Raw genomic sequence first — 21,141 nt, 5'->3', positions numbered from 1 at the left:
ATTTAAGATTTCAAACTTGCCCCCCCTCACCGCCCAGGGGGAGGGGTGGGGGGGCTCATTTTAACGTCATTGTACGTCCCCCTCGAAATGACAAAATTTTGATTCTAAACATTTTTTCGTAGTGTGTTTATTTTTCGAGTTATTTGGCTGCCTAAGTTAAAATGGGTCACCCTGTATATGTGTAACTCTAATCTATAACTTTAATGCAAAGATAATCACGTATTGCAACATATTTTGAAGTAATTTTTCTGTATTGAGAAGATTAATCACTTTAATTAAAAGATTAATCATGTTAATTAAAAATAAAGATGATGTTAATTAAAAAGATAATAAAACTATATATAAATCGGAAATATTGCACATAACTTTAGTATGAAGTATAATTAACAAGTTTAACGATTTACTCAAGTGTAAAAGAGAGAAATTGTCACCATTAATTTTTAGAAAATGTGTCTAAATTTTTAGTATAACAATAAAGCAAAATGTTACGTGTAAATCCTGCAAATGTTTTAAATTTATTAATTTTTTCATTTGAAATTTCAAATATTCCACAAACACCTTTAAATAATAGAGAAATTGAATTACATGAAACTATAAAAGATATTATACAAAATGCAATAGACAATGTATCATTTGCTATGCAGACTGATACTACATTAGAGTTTGAGAATTTTTGGAGTTCAAAGTTATTAGATGCAGAATTTGTCGCAGTTGAGGAACTAGAAGAACTTGAAGAAAATTCTGAAGATGAAGAAGAAGATAGTTGTACAGAGCAAGAAATTATAAATAATAGTTATAAAAGAAAAGCAGTTGATTATTGGAAAAGTGGGAAAAAAGGACAGTTACAGTTTATCAACAGTACAACATCGCTTTAAAAAGGTAAAATCTTTGCCGCAATTGTATCGATGGGAACTTTCTCTGCAAAAAGGTGGTACTCATAAAGAAAAATTATTACATATTTCCCAATATGTCTTTTAAAAATTTAAAGACGCTGGTGATAACAACAAAATTATTCATGATTTGGATCTACGACGTTGGGCTTTAGAAGCAAAAGAAGAAATTAATCTTCCTCATTTTAAAGCAGGACCAACGTGGATATTAAATTTTAAAAGAAAGCACGGGATTGTGTCAAGAAAAATAACAAAATTTATAAATCGTTCATCAAAGACAGATCAAGAAAAATTACAAGTTGCAAGTCAAGAATTCGTAGCTTCTGTAAAATCATTTATAGATCTTTTTGAAATACAAAATATATATAATGCAGACGAAAATGGATTCAATTTAGAAATACATTCAGGCAGAACGTTGACAACACAAGGTGTTAAAACAGTCGAAAACATAGTTCAATCACAATCAGCAACTACACATAGCTATACCATTATGCCTACAATTTTGGCAAACGGACAACTGCATTCACCTCTTTATCTGGTATTGAAAGAAGCCAGTGGAAATTTTGGACCACGCGTTGAAGAAACTTTATTTAGACCCTCAAATGTTTTTATCGCAGCTTCAAAATCAGGAAAATTAATCAGACAACATTTTCAGTCTTGGTTCACAAATGTATTTTTACCCTCAACTGGGAGCTTCAGTGTACTCTTATTAGACTCTTGGACCGGACATTGTCCCGCAAGCTTACAAGAGTTTATGCCTAAAGATAAGGATATACGGATTTTAACAATACCAAAAAAAACCACAGCAATGATTCAACCGCTAGATGTTTATGGGTTTAGAACATGGAAAAACTTTGTGAGAACATTCAGTGATCGTGTTATGTTATTAAATTATGATATTAATTTACACTTGAGAAATAATATTATTAAATTACAATCCTTGACGCATATACAGCTGTCATCACCACGATTTCATAGTCTTTTCAAATATGCATGGTTTAAAAGTGGCTATATCGAAGAACGGCCATCACGGTTTGAAAACCCAGTAGATTTTTGTTTTTCAGGAAGAGATATACAAGAAATACCACGCTGTTCAATATGTGGTGAACCTGCTATAATACGGTGTTCTTGGTGCAAACAATATTTGTGTATGCATCACTTTTTTGAAGAACATCATGATTGTAAATACTATGAAACATAAGAATTTATCTCGTAAGTAAAAAGTTTTTCTCTAACAATAAATAATAATGTTTATTAATTATATATGATGTTTGTAATAATTATTTTTATACATTATAGCGAATGCAGTTCAAATATGGCACTGTAGCTCTGGAGAATATCAACTAACAACAAAGAATGCATGCTGTTTGCGCGTGGTCACTTCTAACTGCAATTTTTATTTTGTCTAATTACAGAACATAATGCGCAATTTTTTATGTTAAGTGATTTTTCATAAATTTAGGAACGGAAAAAATATGTTTTAAGATAATCATTGACTTGAATTACAAAAATATAATCAAATAAATGATAAATTAAAATAATGTTCTTATAATGTACATATAAATAAAATTATAATAATTAAATTCAAATAACGAATTAAAATAAAACTATTAATCATTAACCATTTAATTGTGTGGATTAAGGTGGGAGAAAAATCTTCAAAAATTTTAATTTTAATAAAACTATAATATGTAGGGTTTTTCTAAATTAATTTTTTAACTTATACATGCATACACAATACGTAGATACATAGATAAATAAATTTAAAAATTTTTAGTTCCGGCCTGAAAATAATTCTAGAGTGAAATTATCCCTCATATATGTATGTACAATAGAACGGTTTATAGGTTTTTTCTATATATCTCGAAAATTATTGAAGATATCAAAAAATGTTTTATACAAAAGTTTTATAGTAAAAACACCTCTATTTAACTAGATTAATAAAATTTTAGAAAAAAAATTTTTTTTTAAGATTTTTCAAGAAACTTCAAGAAAAAAAAATTTTTTTTAAATTTTATTAATGTCATTGAATAGAGCCATTTTTGCCATAAAACTTTTGTATAAAACATTTTTTGATATCTCCAGTAATTTTCGAGATATATAGAAAAAACCGATAAACCGCTCTATCTATGAAGGGTGGTTTCACCCCTTAGAATCGTTTTTGGGCCCCAACTGAAAATTTCTAAATTCATCTGTTTACCCCCTCTACATATGTGGAAAGTTTCATTAAGATCAGAATTTTCGGGTTCGCGAGGTTCCCTTGTTAGTATAATATACTTAATATATAATATAACATAATATAATATAATATAATATAATAATATAATATAATATAATATAACATAATATAAAAATTTATAATATTAATTACTTCATTATTTTAATTCTACTATTGTAATTTTATATACAACAGTCTTTATTATACACCAGTGTGCGATAGTGCATCCAATCAAATTCTCTCTTTCTCCTGCTATAAATCAATTACTTTATTTCCAAAAAAATGTGATAAACACTTTAATTACGTGAAATATAATTGAAAATAATTCTATGATGCTTCGGTTTCCTGTTATGACATATTTAGTCCATTTACATATTAAATGATATAGGGGAGACCGAGGACAAAAGTAACATTTTTTGTATTATAGGTCACTAATTAATTTTTTATCGTTAGAGATATAAAAAAAAGATTATATGTTAAAAAACTCCACTTATTGCTCTATTATTATTCCTATGTTTCAATCTCAAATGAGAGATATTTAAAGAACTACTATAGCTTTTCGCAAGTACGATTGTTACTTTCATCCTGGGGGCCTGGGACGAAAGTAACATAGTCTGGGAATAAAAGTACCAGTTCTTATTTTCGGGAAAATAAAATAAATATGACTTTTTTCAATTTAAGGCAACTTTTATTATAATCTTTTATTAAGCGAGATAACTTTTATTATAAATTTTGTTTGTATTATATTATTTTAAAATTGAAAATAAAATAAATATTTATTTTTATCATCTTTGAAAAACTTAAAAGAAATAATCTTCGTTAAGCAAAATAATTATAAGTAATATCATAAAATAATTATACTTAATATCACACCAGTTATGTACTTTTTTAAGTCTAAATAATAGCTTAATTCTAAATAATAGTGTAAAAATTGTATGATAACTATTTATACAAAAGAGATTAGTATCTATTCCGAATCACAATTATGGCATACGTAATAAGAATCGCCTTTAATACAGTTATTATGGGACCAGCCCTTATACTTTAAGCACTGAAACATGATACTTTCGTCCCCAGAGTGTCGTGTTACTTTTGTCCTCAAACACATTTTTTAGAATAAAAGCATTATAACCTAAATATGATGCAAGACTTAGCCCAATTAACTATAAAAGCTTATGAATACATTTTAGAAGAATATACCAGCAAATAATTACGTCAATATATACACTTAAATTAGGCATAGATACAAAAAAACTAAAACAAGAAATACTTAGGTGAATAATGCAAATACACTAATTTCACTCCTGTACGGGCAACTGGCGCGATCGTTCTACAACAATTAGCTGAAAAGGAAGAGAATCGGGGCTATATAGTACAAATTATTCAACATACAGGTATTGTGTAGTTTATTACGAGGCTTGTTACTTTCATGACGTTCTTACTTTTGTCCCCGGTCTCTCCTATTGAGAAAGTTATATTCCAAATTAAAAAAGAGGTACTACTAAAAAAATAAAAAGATAGAAATTTATCCATAGAAAATTTCATTAAAGAGAAAAGAAAGAAGAAATTTTTTTTTATGAACTTTTGTTCTTTGTATTTGTGTAATAAAATCATTAGAAATGGCGTGCGTTTCATTAAAGATATTTGCATATTAATATGCGATAGAGAAAAAATCGAAGTAGCTAGGGAAAAATTAGGATCTCCGAAAACGGATAATCTGGATTAAATTGGATGAATGAAGATGTGGGTAGAATCGGAAAGAAATTTCTCTACGTTTGCCCTCACCGTATCTTTTCTTTGATTCACGCGATCAATTTGCTAGAATTTCTCGAAAGAAAAAAAAGATCATCCGATACATTCTTCTAATTAGAACTTGACAAATTATACAAAAATAGATTTACGTCGGACAAATCATCAAACGATCCGATTACGATTACATAACTAAGAATTTTTCTGCATTGATATAGGGAAATCCGATTGGTTTTCCCTCTCACATGGACTATTATTTTCTAAACACGTCATATGTACAAATTAATTTTAAATTTAGCGAACTACAATGGTCATCGTGCTACTGTTTTACTTTGTTCCATTTATCGAGGATTTATTCAAGGAAAATTACAATTGCCAGAGGAAAAGTACAATCAGTCCCGCGAGATAAATATATGTATTATATAATAAATGTAACGTAAGCATTTTCGCAAAACACGGTCTGTGAAATTTCTATTCCTCGACTGTTATCTGTCAACTTCGAGAGAATGGAAGGCAAGTAGAGGAAATGTAAATAACGTAAAAGTCGATGTACTCTTCAATTGATTTGAATTAAAAAGACGAGAATTTATCTATACAAATAAATATTAATATCTCTTTTATCCGAGATTTTTAGAATTTTAATTTATTTTTTAAAACATTTTTTATTTTATTTTTGAAAAACGCTGTAGCTTCTCATTAATTTCGCGAAATTTCACGAGCAAACGAGAATTCGGACAATGGTTTGTTTGCATTAAAGCTAATGTTTTTTATTTATATTTGCCGAATTTACGATTAAATAAAGAGAGAAAGGTCCTTTTGTGTTACTCATCGTCGCGCGAAGGAAAGAATCGCAAAAAATCGTCAACTGAAATGCGATGATGACGCGAACTAAAAATAGTAAGCGACGAGAGGCGCCGCAGGATGCAAATAGATAAATTCGATTTTAGCGTTATTGTGCGAGTCATCGCGATATTTCTTCAATTTCGATAAATAACAGGCAAGCAAGGAAAAAGGCGATCTTTTTAGGTTCAGACGAAAACGATATTTTTATTTTGCGTAAATATTTGATATAAAAAAAGCTCTTATGTATTATATTATATATAGAAGTTCCATTAGGAGTTTTACTCCGCACAAATCGGACCTGCGCAGCACTGGGTAAGGCTTGCTGAGATCCAATTCTTTCCAACCGATTTGCTTTCCTCCTGCACATTGGAATAAAGGACACCTGGAAAGAAACATAATTATAATTGAATATTGTCGAAATTCAACGGGATCAGAAATTAAATAAAGTGAAATTAAGGATAATTAATTAATAATAATTAATTTTGACATAAAACTTTATTTATTATTAAATAAACAGAAATATCATTAGTGTTATTATATCTATTGCCACATGGAAGAGAATGATATGAGATTTGTAAATGTTAAGTAATACACAAGATATCTCTCTTTTCATAGAGTATCGTCTTGTTGCAATATAACTAAAATAAACCGTATAAACTCTTTGATTTATTGGCAAATAAATGATGTTTTATAAATCATGTACTTTCTCTGTATCGCAATCTCAAGTAGACTCTATACTCGATTGTTTCTTTTATTATTGTCGCGCATTTCGTGAAAACCGATTTGCAATCAATTGTGAAGTCGAAGGTTGGGATAACCGGTTAACAAAAGCTCGTTATGTAATAATCGGCTTGCTTGAATAGATAATTAAACGATCGAAAGCATCAATTAAAAGCTGCGCGATTTTTTTCTTTCAGGATATTACAAAGTATCTCATATCTCTACAGGTGTAACGAGAAGATATTAGAAGAAGAAATAATTTGAGAAATAAAACTTGGACTCACGGAACCATTATTATTACAGTATCATTACGACAAGTGACCGTTGAGCATTGACGAATGTGTTCGCCCACACTTAGAGTCTCGTTCCCAAACGGACAGTCACCTATGTAAATAAGATCCTAGAGTAAATAAAATCGTATCATCATTCGCACCAATCACTCATACGCTGTAAACATCATTACCCCTATAATATTCGTTTTCGGAATATTTATTTAAAGGACAGAATCTCGCTTCTCTAAATCGTTCGCGAAATCTTAAGCAGCTCCATCACGTATAATACGATATATTTCTAATTTCGCGGCATCCGGATTTGCATCTCTTTTTCAATATATCTTTCTAATCACCAAGTTATCGCAAACTTACCTAGTATAGCGTGAACGAACACGCCTATCAGCAACAAGATCACGAAGTGGAGCTTCATCGTCTTTTCTCTTGCTTAGAAAAATATCAGGAAGCGAAGGCGACAATCAGACAAATTGTAAATTACCTCTTCAGCTCTTATGTATCGTTCCTCTCCTCTAGTACCGTAGAAATAAGATGCAATATATATATTGTTATCTTATTTCAACATAAAAAAAACAATCGCCAGCATTGCAAGGTTTGGGTCAATAATATATGCAAAATGTATTCTTGACTCAAACCTCGCTGTGCTAGCTCATGTACTTTTTATTGTAGAAATAAGATATAAGATATTCATATATATATTGTATCTTATTTCTATAGAAAAAAAACAATCGCCAACATTGCAAGGTCTGGATCAAGAATACATATGGAAATTATGTCTAATCGACAAACAGCTGTATTATCCATATTTATGAGACGATTTTCAAAAATCTGTTAAGATTGATAAGCTAATAATATTCACATAAATATATTTCCGTCTCCTTAATTTCGTCGAACTAGAAACGAAAGTTAAACATATAGAAACAAATAGAAGTATACATATATACAAAAGATTAAAAATACACGAGGATCCGCAGAAAACTTTGCTTTAAAATATAGAATTAAATTATCCCCCATAGAACTACTCATTATATGCAGACTCTTTATCTACTATTTACAACGTGTGTATCCAGCATAATATTCTTAAGCAAAACACACATAGCTATGGATTATAATATAAATTACCAGACTATATAGACTTTCCAAGTTTCAGAGATCTCTTCGTCCCGCGAAATTTCTCGACATCCGCTATTAAAAATAGTTGATATACAAAAAATTGTCTCTTATCGACATCGAGTATTTCTTGCGCGACATTTGCATAAACACGTCATGTATAAAATACGCTGAATGTGTCATCATCGTAACATTTGTTCAAAAAGAAGATTCGTCCTAATTTACTGGTCCGTCAATTTCTAAAATAGATTTACGTCGGTCGAATCCGATTACGATTACATAACTCCGAGTTTTTCTGCGTTGATTTACGTAGCGAAATCCGATTGGTTTTCCCTCTCACATGAACTATTATTTTCTAAACACGTGATATGTACAAGTTAATTTTAAATTTATGGAATTACAATGGTCATCGTGCTACTGTTTTACTTTATTTCATTTCACGAGAATTTATTTAAGGAAAATTACAGTTGCCAGAGAAAAATACAATAAATCCCGCGAGGAAAAAATACATATATTATATAATTAGTAATATAAATTTTAGTATATCGATCTCCTCTTAGTCTAGACAGTCCCCCTAGTCTACACAGAAAAAAAATAAAATTTTGTCAAATCAAAATTTATATAGGTACTTAAACTAACGCGTTCATTGTTTTGTATATACGCAACAATTTATAATATTTTCTTAGAAGATTTTAATAATTTTATATTTCAACAATATTATAGTCTTATTTTAATATTGCAATTGTCACCTCAAGAATACATAATTATTTAATTCTACTTTAAGAAAATTATAATCTTTGATTTAAAAATGTTATTTTCTATCTAACATTGTTTCTTTCCCATTCAAGAAAATTGAATCTTAAATCGTAACAATATATTTTTCTTGATTGAACTATATAAAATGGCTTCATTCAAGTAAGTAATTATTATTCAAACAATTACATTTTTCTTTAATTAATGCAATATAATCTCATTTCAAGATTTCCATGTTAAAACTAAATATATTTTCAAAACAAAAAGGTCCTTCTTTCCTGTGTATAAACATACATACATATATATATATATATATATATATATATATATATATATATGTATGTATGTATGTATCATGATATATATATATATATATGTATGTATGTATGTATGATGATATCAATATATAGTGATAGTAACTATTTATATAATTCAAGTCACATTACAATAATTAATTTTAAAAACACTTGACAAGAAGTATTATTTAAATTTCATTATTATGATATCTGTTATATACAGGATAGACTTAACATCGGGAGGAGTAAATCGAAAATAAAGAAAAAAATTAAACATACTATTGGTATGATCGTAACGCATTCACCGAAACCATATTTGCCTTCGACAGAGAAATGTAATCCTTATACTGGTGTGATAATTGGGTGGAATTTCAAATGTAAAGCTGCGTTCGTACAAAAAAAATTAAAATCTGTAGCTCCACATCTCAGCATGCTGTGAAACTCGGCACATGTGCTTCTGCAAATGTTATACTTACAAATCAGGCAATTCCAGATTTATCTATCAACCGCACTATATAATTCTTGCGGAAAATAATATAGTATGTTATGCACCACAAGGTATGTATAAGATATTAGTAGCATTCTCTCTTATAAATCATATAAATTATATATATATTTTATATCATTTTTCATCTCTTTATGCATGCGCATAAATATATAAAATATATTTTTCTTATTTTAGATACTGTATCAAGTTGTCCACCAAAATAGATAAATAACGTAGAGATAGGACGATACTTTTCTCATTTCGAAGGCACTCGTTACGTACCAACTGAAAACTTGTCAAAAAATTATCTAACTGATATCGCTATTATGCACGAAATACTTTCTGATCGGTAGTGTGTACAATAAAATTTAGGATTTATAATATACGTATTTTAAAATCGTACATAAATAATTTTTTAACTTTTTTCTATGAGGATATTGTGATATTGCAGATATTGTAGATATTATAAGATTAAAAGTGCAATGTTAATATTGTATTATGAAAAAATGAAATATATTAGAATAGAATAGAAGAATATATGTAGAATTCTTTTTTTATATATGTGCCAATAAATTATTGTGAATGCAGCTTAATCTTAACTAGTCATACCTTTTTATTGATAAACTAACTTGAATTTCACAACAGCGATTTCCAATTTCGATTCGATGATTTAGCGCTCGTCATGTGCAATGTGTTACACAATTCTATAATTAAAGATAATTAGAAATTGACAAATAACAGCCAATAAAGTGCGGAATCTGGATAGCGATACTCCTCCTTAACAACACACATGTCCAAAAAATGTCCAGAGGTCATCGAGAGGACATCCAGAGGACATAAAATATCCATTGGCTGTCCTCTAGATATTCTATGGACGTGTTTTGGACATGGTGTGTTGTTAGGGCTATTTCATTTAATATATAGTATTATTTAAAATATTAAATATATGTGATTTCCGCGCAATAATTCTATCCATCTTTATTTTTACTTAAAATTTATAACTTGTGGATTTATGATTATTAGTATACTATAGTATAAAGATTAGAATTATTCGGGAAAATATACTCGCCAGACTACTGCATCGTTGTATCTGTGCATCGATTATGAAATGGTTTATATAATCTCATATGTTATTTAATATTTTTTTATAATGCATAATATCATACATATCTATAAAACGTTGTCAGTATTTGGTGATCTTTCGACATGATAGACCGTAATTGTGTGTAAATATTACACATTATTAGCTTTATTAAATATAGTTAGTGGAGATAGAGCAATCAGTATAGTTGATTTTTACAACTGCACTTTTGTAATCATCAAAATAATTTGAATATATAGTAAGTCATTAAATAAAAAGATAAAATATATGTATATACTTATCCCGAATGATGTAAAAATTCATACATGATAACTGTTATAAATTCAAAAATAATTATATAATTATATTTATATAATCATAACTAATTATAGAGGATATTATTCGCGTTTCCTCTTTCACTCATAAATTTTACAAGCAGTTTGTAATTATCGGTTATATATAATGTCGAAAATTAATTATATTTCCATGTTGAAAAATAATATTGTTTATACATATATATATAATCACAATTATTAGATTTCGCTTCGATTAGTCAAAAATACAAATTAAATATATCATTATATTACATTGTTTACAATTATGAAAACGGATGTGATATTTTTTAATAATCAAAATTTTATGGAAGGTAAGATTACAAAATTTCTTTTATCTTCATTGATAAATATTAAGATCTAATATTAAGATTAAACCTGCAAATAACAGAATTAATTTAGAAATATTCTAAAAATATTTTTTCTACATTAACATTTATTAAATCGTTTGGAAAATAAGATAAACATTAATTTAATTATTTCGGCTAAATAGTATCGACTGGACTCAGTAAAGCATCTTCCATGTTCTTTCTTAATGCTATAATATTTTTCAGACAAAGTTTAAAAGGTCTGGCATCCGCTGTACTCCAGCAACGCAGCATCAACTGGTACAACGTTGACGGACAGTTAAGAGTCATCGGCAACCTGCCTTCAGCACGTACATAATTTATCACTTGTTCATCAGTCTTGGCAATATAAGGTTGCTCACCCAACGATGTAATTTCCCACATTAATGCCCCAAATGACCAAACATCGCTTTGAGAAGTAAATATTCCAATCATCAAAGATTCGGGTGCCATCCAGCGAATAGGAAACAAACCTTCTCCTTTCTAAAACATGATTTAAACAAAAATTTAATTTTCTGATTCAAGTTGTTCATTTTTAGAATGTGTGCAAAATCAAAAACGTTCATTTATCTCTTGCTTTATATAAATAAAACTATTTATATTCTATATTACTTAAAGAAACAATGCACGATAATATTATGATAAAAAAATGGAAAGAATTTTCAAAAGAATTCATTTTTTAATCATTAACTTTTTTAATAATTATATTTATCACGCGATAATAATCATCCTTGTATATATCTCTAGCCAGTCCGAAATCTCCAATTTTGATGACACGATTCTCGCGATTTCTCGAAGATACTAAACAATTGCGACACGTTAGATCTCTATGTACGAAACGCAACTCTTCCAAGTAGCAACAACCTCGCGCAACATCTTCGCACATGGCGAGCAAATCCTGCAAACGCAGAGCAGACGAATCTGACGCTTGCAAATTTCGACAATCTCTCAAATATTTTAACAGATCACCAGTTTCTATCAATTCCAACACTAATAATGGGGAATCCCCATCTAAACAAACAGTCAACAATCTTAATATATGTTTGTGTCGAAAATGATTCATAAGCTCGGCTTCCTTTAAAAATTTCTTTTTCTCATTGGAAGAAGCATCTTTTCGAAGCATTTTTATTGCAACGGATATCTCTGTGCCCGATCTTTCTAAGTTCTTCACATTTCCTTGAAACACCTGCGAAATATTTCACACAAATTTACATGCGTACTTCATTAGAAAATGTATAGTTTAATGTAAAGTAATATTATACTTTACTTTATATTAAATAATTCAACGAAAAATGTATAATAAAGTACACGTTTGTTGTCTCATCTAAATTTTATATTACTTATAATCTATTATAAAAATTTATGTAATTGATATCTTTATTAGAAAATACATATTTGTTTTGTTGATCCAGAAATTAATTTGAAACATTGCTTGAAAAAATTAATTTTTACCATTCCGAATGCGCCGCTACCAAGAAGTTTTGTTAATGTAATTTGTTTACGTGCGATTTTAGTTATCGCACATTCATCCGGATTACAATGTAACATAGGATTGTAAATCCTATTGAATTGAGCGTTTCGGTAAGGTACTTCATGTAGAATCGCCAGTTCTACATCGGTCATTGTTGAAGATAAAAGTTGTTCGTTATTACCTCTGCATTGACGATACACTGTTATAAAATTTCGAGTTAATTATGTAATAATATGTATTATAAAATCTATTGCTTTTTAGTAAGTTTATTCGTTTAGTTTTATATAATTAAATTACTATTTTCAGTAAATGTTTAGATATTATATCAGATATATACATATGTATAATCTACAATTCAAGTCGATACCTACATCAAATATACTTACAACGATAAAAGTAGCAGACGCAGATTATAGTAACTATAACGATAAAACTTAACATGAATAATAAGTAATATTTTTTCGCTATTATTCCAGGAGTGCTCGGAATATCTATATTAAGCAAAAATATAATTTTAATATCTTCGTGTGTGTATGTTTTTACAAATTTATTTTTACTTATAACCTTATTACAAAAATTTAATTTTTTTTAATTTTAGGCCTATTCATATCTAAAAAAATTAGCACATAATATTATAATATCTATGCAGCACAGAATGTTACAACTACTTTGCAACAATATTGCAATATTACGAATTGCAATGCAACATTACGGAAACATTGTAGAAATATAAATTAATAAAGTATGAAATAGACATTAGCAATATGATATTTATATTTTAGAAACATTTTAAAACTGTGACACTCTTTAATTTATCTATAAAAATAATGTAATAATATATTTTTTTATATTTATATATATGCGATGAATTTCACTTTTTTGCAAAAGTCAAATGAAATAATAACACAGAAATAATATCAGTCGAGTAAATATAATTCTAAGCTAAAGATAAGCATTGCTATTTTTTACTAAAATATAGATAACATTTTATATCAATGTTACAATATATTTTATGATATATTTTCACTTCATGTACGAATACGATATTAATCTTCAAAGATAATATATCTTTTTATTATATTAAGTATATAGCTACTATTATATCTATCATTATATTTTTCTATGCATTTTTATGTATTTTTCACATGCAAATATATGTAATTATAACGGATCTTTAAAATTTTTAAATAAAAATATAATTAGTAATGTTTAATTAATTCTATAACTATAATGTTTATATATATATATATATATATATATATATATATATATGTGTACAGGGTGCCCCGAAACTACCGCTTGATATTTTAAAGGCAGATTCTCTGGCCAATTTAAAACCGATTTTTCCTCAGCGAAAATGTCGAGGCACTAATAGTTTTCGAGTTATAAACGATTGAAAATAAAGGGTTTTTCGCAAACTAAACCTTATGGGAATAAAATATTAATAAAGTCACATTCTTTAGTTAATTTTAGATAGAGTTTACTTTAATAGAATTTTAAATTAAGGCTTAGTGAGAAAGATACATGATGATAAAAATTGGGAATATGCAAAAAATAATGATCTCCTTCGACATTTTCGCTGAGGAATAATCGTTTTTAAATTGGCCAGAGAATCTGCCTTTAAAATATCAAGCGGTAATTTCGGGACACCCTGTATATATATATATATATATATATATATATATATATATATATATACACACATATATATATATATATATATATATATATATATATATATATATATATATACCCCATTATAAGAGTATAAAAAACATTTAAAATAAAAAAAGTGATTTGTAAGTAAAAGTTTAAAGTAATTTTGTATAAAAATATGATATTTTATGTTATATGATTATGTTTAAATACAATTTTGCAATATATTATCTTAGACATGATTATCTTAGATATTGCAAACTTCTATTTATGTCGAGCTTTTTAATTTAATTAAATGTTTCCAAGATATTTATCCATCAAAAACAAAAATATTTTATACGTAATATTATTAAATGGTTGCAATAACATTGCATTCTTTCCAATATATTACACTGTAATATTGCTACAATATTTCATTGCAAAAAGCGGACATCTTAACTTCATCACAATCTTATAACAATAATTCAGCAGAGTTTCACAATCGATTTGCAATATTGCAATGTTTCAATGAAATTATTCTTCAATATATCTGCAACGTTATTGTGCTGTATGGGTATTTTCATTTGCTTACCACGTGTTGAAAAAATAAATCCTTCATCAGCCGGCCATATAAAATTTTCCTCATATTCGACGTATCTCAATATCAAGCGAAACTTGTATAAAGTTCCCGATTGTAAATTTTCGACACGGTATATTACTTCATTGTTATAATTCATTTTAATATAATTCATTGTTTGCCACTTTTCTGCTGCAATATCTTTGTACTCTAGTGTAAAAAAGATCGTCAGATTAATGTTTGAGATCCATGAAATGTTTATGCTATTTATGTTGACCTCGCTCAATGTAATATTGTTTGGTTCTGAGTATATATGAACGATCTTGCTTAAACTCTCGTTGTAGAAATCGCTGAAATTAATTGGGTACACACGCACGTATATCAAGTAATCTTGTACTGGTAGCGAAAAGTTAATCTTTGTGAAAAATCTGCCGTCTGCCATACGTTTCGGCACATTGATAAATTGTTTACTCTTTTGTTGCGTGCCGTTCACTAATGTAACTGACCAATGCACTTCGTAGGTCACGATCATGCAGTTCAATTCCTTGGGTGGCATCCAATGAACTACTGCTATAGTAGGCGTCAAAGCTAGAACACTTATGTTTTCTGGTGCATTAAGCTTGCCCGAATTAGTTTTTATCGATATCACATTCGAATCGAATGGATTTATCGATAATTGATCAAAGTAAAAATTGCTTAAAGTAAACTTCAACTTGTACTCTGTAAATGGTGTTAAGTTTTGAATCTCGTAATATCGCTCGCCCGTCACATATTCCAGCACATTGAATTTTTCAGACTTGTTGAGATTGTTGTCTAAACAATGGCTTACAGAGATAATATATATAGTAGTTGGTAAATTATATTTCTTGCATCCACTCTTTACAACCGGCTCCGGAAGATTTACAACGATGCTGTTTGCCGTTGCATTCATATTCTCAAAATTGTAAACTTTTTCGACAGGTGTCAGGCATCTCATTGGAGGATATGGTTGTAAATGTTTATCAAAAGCGTAAATTTCATAAATCATATATTCATATAAATCTGAGCTTTTTTTTAACTTTTCAACATATTCGGCTGCATTTGCGCTCTTGAGACTTGCATATTTCTTTTTCAAAACGTAGAGAGTAAATTGAAACGAATGTCTTGCTAAAATGTAAATGTTTGTTTTGTCAATCGTCATAGAATTGAATTGGATGTTATCACTTATGTCTTTCTTGTGTAAAATCGTATTGCGCATAGAAATGTTAATGTCTGTTACAATTATGTAACTCTCACTTAGCCAGTAAATTAACGGCTTCTCTTTATTCATGTCATCAATTATCATATCACGAAAAGAATTTTTATAATGAAATAGGCAAAAGGATGCATTTATCTGAACAATTTGCTCGTTTTTTCCATCGAGATCATATTGCATCATATATTCTGCATCATTCATCGAATTGTATGATAGAAAATATAAAATTCTAAAAAATATATAATTATTTTACTCATTATAAAGCATTATTTTAACAAAAACAGAAACTTGTATGTAGTAAAAATTCTAAATTCTTACAATTATACAGGGTGAGTCAAAAGTATGTTTTAAAAATTTGTGAGCGTGTTCCTGGATAAAAAGAAAGAACAAATGTTCATATGAACATATGGTCGCAAATGCTTTGTTGTCGAGATAATGGACATAGATCAGCAGTATCAAGTAATGCTTTATTTTGTTTTTTACAATAACAAAATTGTAAACGTTCAAATAAAGTATTATTTGATACTGCTGATTTATGTCCATTATCTCGACAACAAAGCATTTGCGACCATATGTTCATATGAACATTTGTTCTTCCTTTTTATCCAGGAAACACGCTCACAAATTTTTAAAACATACTTTTGACTCACCCTGTATAATAACTTATTATTTTTTTTACTTATGATATTAATTATAAAACGTAAAATTATAGAAAAATTACAAATTTGCATAAATCTTTAATGGAAAATTATTTTTTCAGGTGAACGGTAGTAAACGGTAGTAAACGTACCCCATAGACGGTGATACATTGAAATAGTGAATAACAGTTTCTTTCAAAATCTCATCAAATTTAATTATGCCATTTTCCCACATTGTTAAGTCGAACTTTACAATATAAGAGTAGTCGTCTAAGTCTTGATAGGTCATATATAGATTCCTTGCTACCCAGTCAATACAAATATTATGTAGATGATGATCAAAGCTAGCTATCTTTGTGATATTATTTTCATCAATCACAAATGTCATTAGATTTTCATAGAAGGTCCAATAAATTCTATTGTCTTGTATCGAATACGCGGCATCTATTATTATTCTGAAAGAAAGGAGCTATAATTGTATAGTAAAAAAATTATAGTTGAGATTTCTAATTTTATAGTTATTACTATTATAATGTTGATAATAATAAACTTGTGCATAATAATAATAACTATTTTTTTTATCAGTATTCGTACTCTGACATTACGAAATAAGAGAAATTAGTAATGTTTAAAAATCCACGTCCAATATTTCCATACCTAGATTCGTTATGACTAATAATTTAGGTATTGGATTTTCATGTGTAGTCGACACATTGTTTAAATACGTGTAAGGATCAGCAACAATTTTAGTATGCGCACTTACTCGAAAATAATATCTTGTGTTAGATGTTAGATTGTGCACCGTGTGCTCCAATTTTGTAGTTGTGACATTTTTATCGTCGCAGGTTTGAATCTCTTTTAAGTCATCGATGAAAGAACATTGCACTGTGTACCCTTGTATTATTTCATCGGTAAATTCAGGTTGGTTCCATCTGTAAAAAAATAAAATTTCAGCCATTTTATATTTAACAAAATTATAACAGAATTAACATTTTTGATATACTTATGTCGTTGAATTTAAGAAAAAGAGAGAAAAATAAAAGAATACAAACTGAGAATTTAGATTCCTTACCTCAATGTCACAAAAATATCGTTTACTTTTTCTACGAATTGACTGTCGAATTGTACAAATGCTCTGAGAGATGTTGGTTTGCTCAAATTGCTTTCTAGAGATTTTAAGAACGTACATGTTATCATAATTATATATAAGATTAAGTTGATTATCTCAGTAAATCAGAAAGAACAATTTAATGTGAAAATAAAGAAAGAGAAAAAATAAATGTAAACTACAAAATATGGAAATTAGTACAGTATTGACCTTTAAAAAAGTAATATAAGAATTTTTTGCGTCATTTAAGATTTAGAAAAGTAATCGTTAATTCATGGCAAAAACGAATAAATAACTTTTAATAAAGTGACAAGTACTTTTCGAAAAATTCCTATAGTCTAAGAAATCAGAAGTATAATATTTGCGACTGCTTTAAAACAGAGTAGCAAATTAATAAAATTGACTTTACCTTAAATTATGACTATTTTTATGTACAATGTTATGTTTATATTACAATGTTATGTTTATATTATGCTTTTCTATTTCTTTTTTGGACGGAATTAGAATTTATATTCTTCTCACTACTGGAAGATATTTTTAGATTTGATTTACACTCTCTCTTGAATTTAAATTATATTTACACTTTTTCGTCATAGATTTTGTTATTAATGTTTTATGCATTTTTTTGCAACTTACCGATAGATTCTGGAATGATAGAAATATTTGCAAGTGAAACTTCATCGACTTCTCGCTCATTTCTCGCAGTACTATCAGAATGACTCCGGTCAGATTTGAAATTTAGTATATGATGATCACTTTTCTCGGACATTGAAACATCCTTCATAAAGTATAACATACGAAAAGAATTAAGTGAGTATCGTTGAAGCGATTGTTTCTGGTGCTTTTAATGATAAATTATAAAATTAAACGAAAAATTGCCATTCGTTTTTTGTTTGCTTAATAATACCGGTTTGATATATACCATTCCTAAATGATATAAATTGAGTGTGATGTAGTTTTATTCATATCGTAAAATATATTTTTTATTTATTTTTCTTAAGACATCTTGCATATAAAGCATAACTCATGTCAAAAATAAAATCAATCAATAGGTTAACGAGAGTCAATGAGGATTCATAACAGCTTTTATCAAGTTGTACGAGTAAAAGTGTAGCTCTTTGCAATTATTAAAACAATTTTGTCTAACGATTTGATTCTTTCTCACGATAGGTTAATTAACTCTTCTAAATTTTACCGTAACTCAAATTTGTTTTCAAAAATTTGCCGGTATTACTAAAGTGTTATTAATATTTGTACTTCAAGAATAAAAAGGTTAAAAATATTATTTCTTTACAGTTATTAAATATTACTCATAGAATTATGTAAATTCTTTTATTTATTATCTTGTCAAGTTTTTTCTCGAATGTCGTTATATTTTTAACACAAACAAATCCTGGAAATGATAGTATAAACCGATAGTATAAACTGATAATGCCTCGATAAAAATATGTGCATATAATTGTATGTAAATGGATATATGTAGAATGAAAATTAATATAAATTCTAACGATAGTTATTGAATATATTGTCGATCGAAATATTAGCGTTAATAGATACAATTTGAAGAATGTTTGGTGAATGACCTTTTTATTAGACAGATTTTCTATCTCGATATTTAATAGCTCTGTTCAGTTATATAATTATCCTTAACACAAAGAAATGATGCTAACTTTCTAAATTAATTTCATAAAATAAAATCTACGTTAGTATAAAGCCTTCTATATATCAATAAATATTATATATATCTAGGAAAATAAAGAAATTTCAAAAATTGAAGAAAAATAACATAAAAATCTGTTGAAGTGCCATCGTATGTATATAATAATGTAGCAGATAATAGACAGAAAACTTCATTAATTTTAAAAGTTATTTATAGAAATAATTATATATATATATAAATATGGAGAAAGAGAGGGAGAGAAAGAAAGAGAGAGAGAGAGAGAGAGAGAGAGAGAGAGAGAGAGAGAGAGAGTGAGAGAGACAAAATAATACAGTCAAATTTTAAAATAATTTAATATTTAATTAAACTTAATATACTATCTAACATCCATTTGTAAACAAAATTTCGAAATTTTATCCATTTTTTTTTACAACATTGTACATACTTTTTTCTTTCATATTGAATTTTTTTATTTTATCTTATCTTATTATAAGTAGAATATATAATTTATTATCATTCATTTTTAGTTACACTACTAACTGGAATAACATTCAACTGTTTCTTAATCAAGCGTAAAATATCTCTTACCTGCGTGAAATTTAACTTCGGACACATGGAAACACTTTCTTCCTGGAGGATGTTTGAAGTGATATAATCCTTCGGCGTGATAGTTGCCTTTGTCAATACCAAACTTTTCAATAAAACACATAAAACTGTTCCAAACATAATTTGCATTTTTCGTAAAAATGTTTGCACTCAATCGGTTTCCGTTGAATCCTCAATTAGTTGTTTTTTTCACTCTACTAATTCTGATGTGTTATTCGAATTGATATTAATTCATATATATACATATATTTTTGAAAAATTCCTTAAAACTCAGTTTTAACGAATCGCAAGTTATTATCTTTTAATATTATGTTTTTAGATTTCTCTTTATGGTCACGATCAGTATATATTTTAAGATTAAATTAGAGAATTCTTAGTAAGTAAATAATTTCTATTTTTTTTTTTTTAGGAGAACAAATGACAATGCAAAATGATACAAAATGATCATTTGATTGTATAGCGAACACAGAAATATAATTATTATCGGCTTTCCTTTTTCATTAATATTATAGTAGAGAAACGTCGATAAAAGGATAATCACAATCAAATTACATACGACCAAAGAAGTTATAGAATTATAGATCTTGTAACATTTTCAGCCATATTCAAGCACACGCAGCGTGTAATCGAATTCACTTAAACATTTATTATATCTTTGGTTTTATTAAATATGTAATTATGACAATTCGTTCGTACGATTGTGTTACTATATACAATTGTGTTACTACGTATGCTTTTCAAAATCCACTAATTGTACACAATTTTTTGTGATATTCATATGATGCAGTTTGAATCAAACGATAAGTAACGCGGTAGTGCGTTTTGGCTAGCGGTCACAATAGTAACTGACTTCGAATGATCAATCTGATCATGTGTTGCCATAACGTTTTATTAGCAGCATTCCGTTGTAATTTATTTTTCTCCGCGGAGATACTCGCGTTATTTTAAAAAGAATTAAAATCTTTAAAAATTGTTTGACAAATAAGTTATATATGTATAAAACAAAAATAGATCTATGTATAAATAAAAATAATTATATGTATACATAATTGTTTAATAAATTTTATTAAACTTTTCATATTAATTTATTTTTGAGTAT

The 21,141-nt window shown here is 27.9% G+C and overlaps 1 protein-coding gene and 2 pseudogenes across 2 annotated transcripts; 1 reads left to right on the top strand and 2 right to left on the bottom strand.

Annotated features, from left to right (window-relative positions):
- Window positions 1-638: 638 nt before the first annotated feature.
- Window positions 639-2,091, top strand: LOC145964821 (uncharacterized). The gene is made up of 2 exons (XM_083087983.1): window positions 639-765; window positions 989-2,091. The coding sequence occupies exons 1-2, from the start codon at window positions 639-641 to the stop codon at window positions 2,089-2,091; spliced, it is 1,230 nt and encodes a 409-aa protein (XP_082944109.1).
- Window positions 2,092-5,978: 3,887 nt separating this feature from the next.
- LOC145965052 (uncharacterized) lies at window positions 5,979-7,162 on the bottom strand (annotated as a pseudogene).
- A 3,832-nt stretch (window positions 7,163-10,994) lies between these two features.
- On the bottom strand, window positions 10,995-20,869 carry LOC145965408 (proto-oncogene tyrosine-protein kinase ROS-like; annotated as a pseudogene). The gene is made up of 10 exons (XR_014436693.1): window positions 20,025-20,869; window positions 18,413-18,554; window positions 17,741-17,834; window positions 17,274-17,600; window positions 16,821-17,123; window positions 14,812-16,259; window positions 12,971-13,075; window positions 12,566-12,783; window positions 11,829-12,299; window positions 10,995-11,596 (listed from the first exon to the last, which is right to left on the bottom strand). The product of XR_014436693.1 is annotated as a proto-oncogene tyrosine-protein kinase ROS-like (transcript).
- Window positions 20,870-21,141: the final 272 nt, after the last annotated feature.

The sequence above is a fragment of the Camponotus vicinus genome, unplaced genomic scaffold, assembly GCF_025532165.1.
Source record: "Camponotus vicinus isolate PSW18456_S1 unplaced genomic scaffold, iyCamVici1.0 SCAF_14, whole genome shotgun sequence".
In the NCBI taxonomy this organism is placed as follows: domain Eukaryota; kingdom Metazoa; phylum Arthropoda; class Insecta; order Hymenoptera; family Formicidae; genus Camponotus; species Camponotus vicinus.
This window is presented reverse-complemented; position numbering and strand designations above follow the sequence as displayed.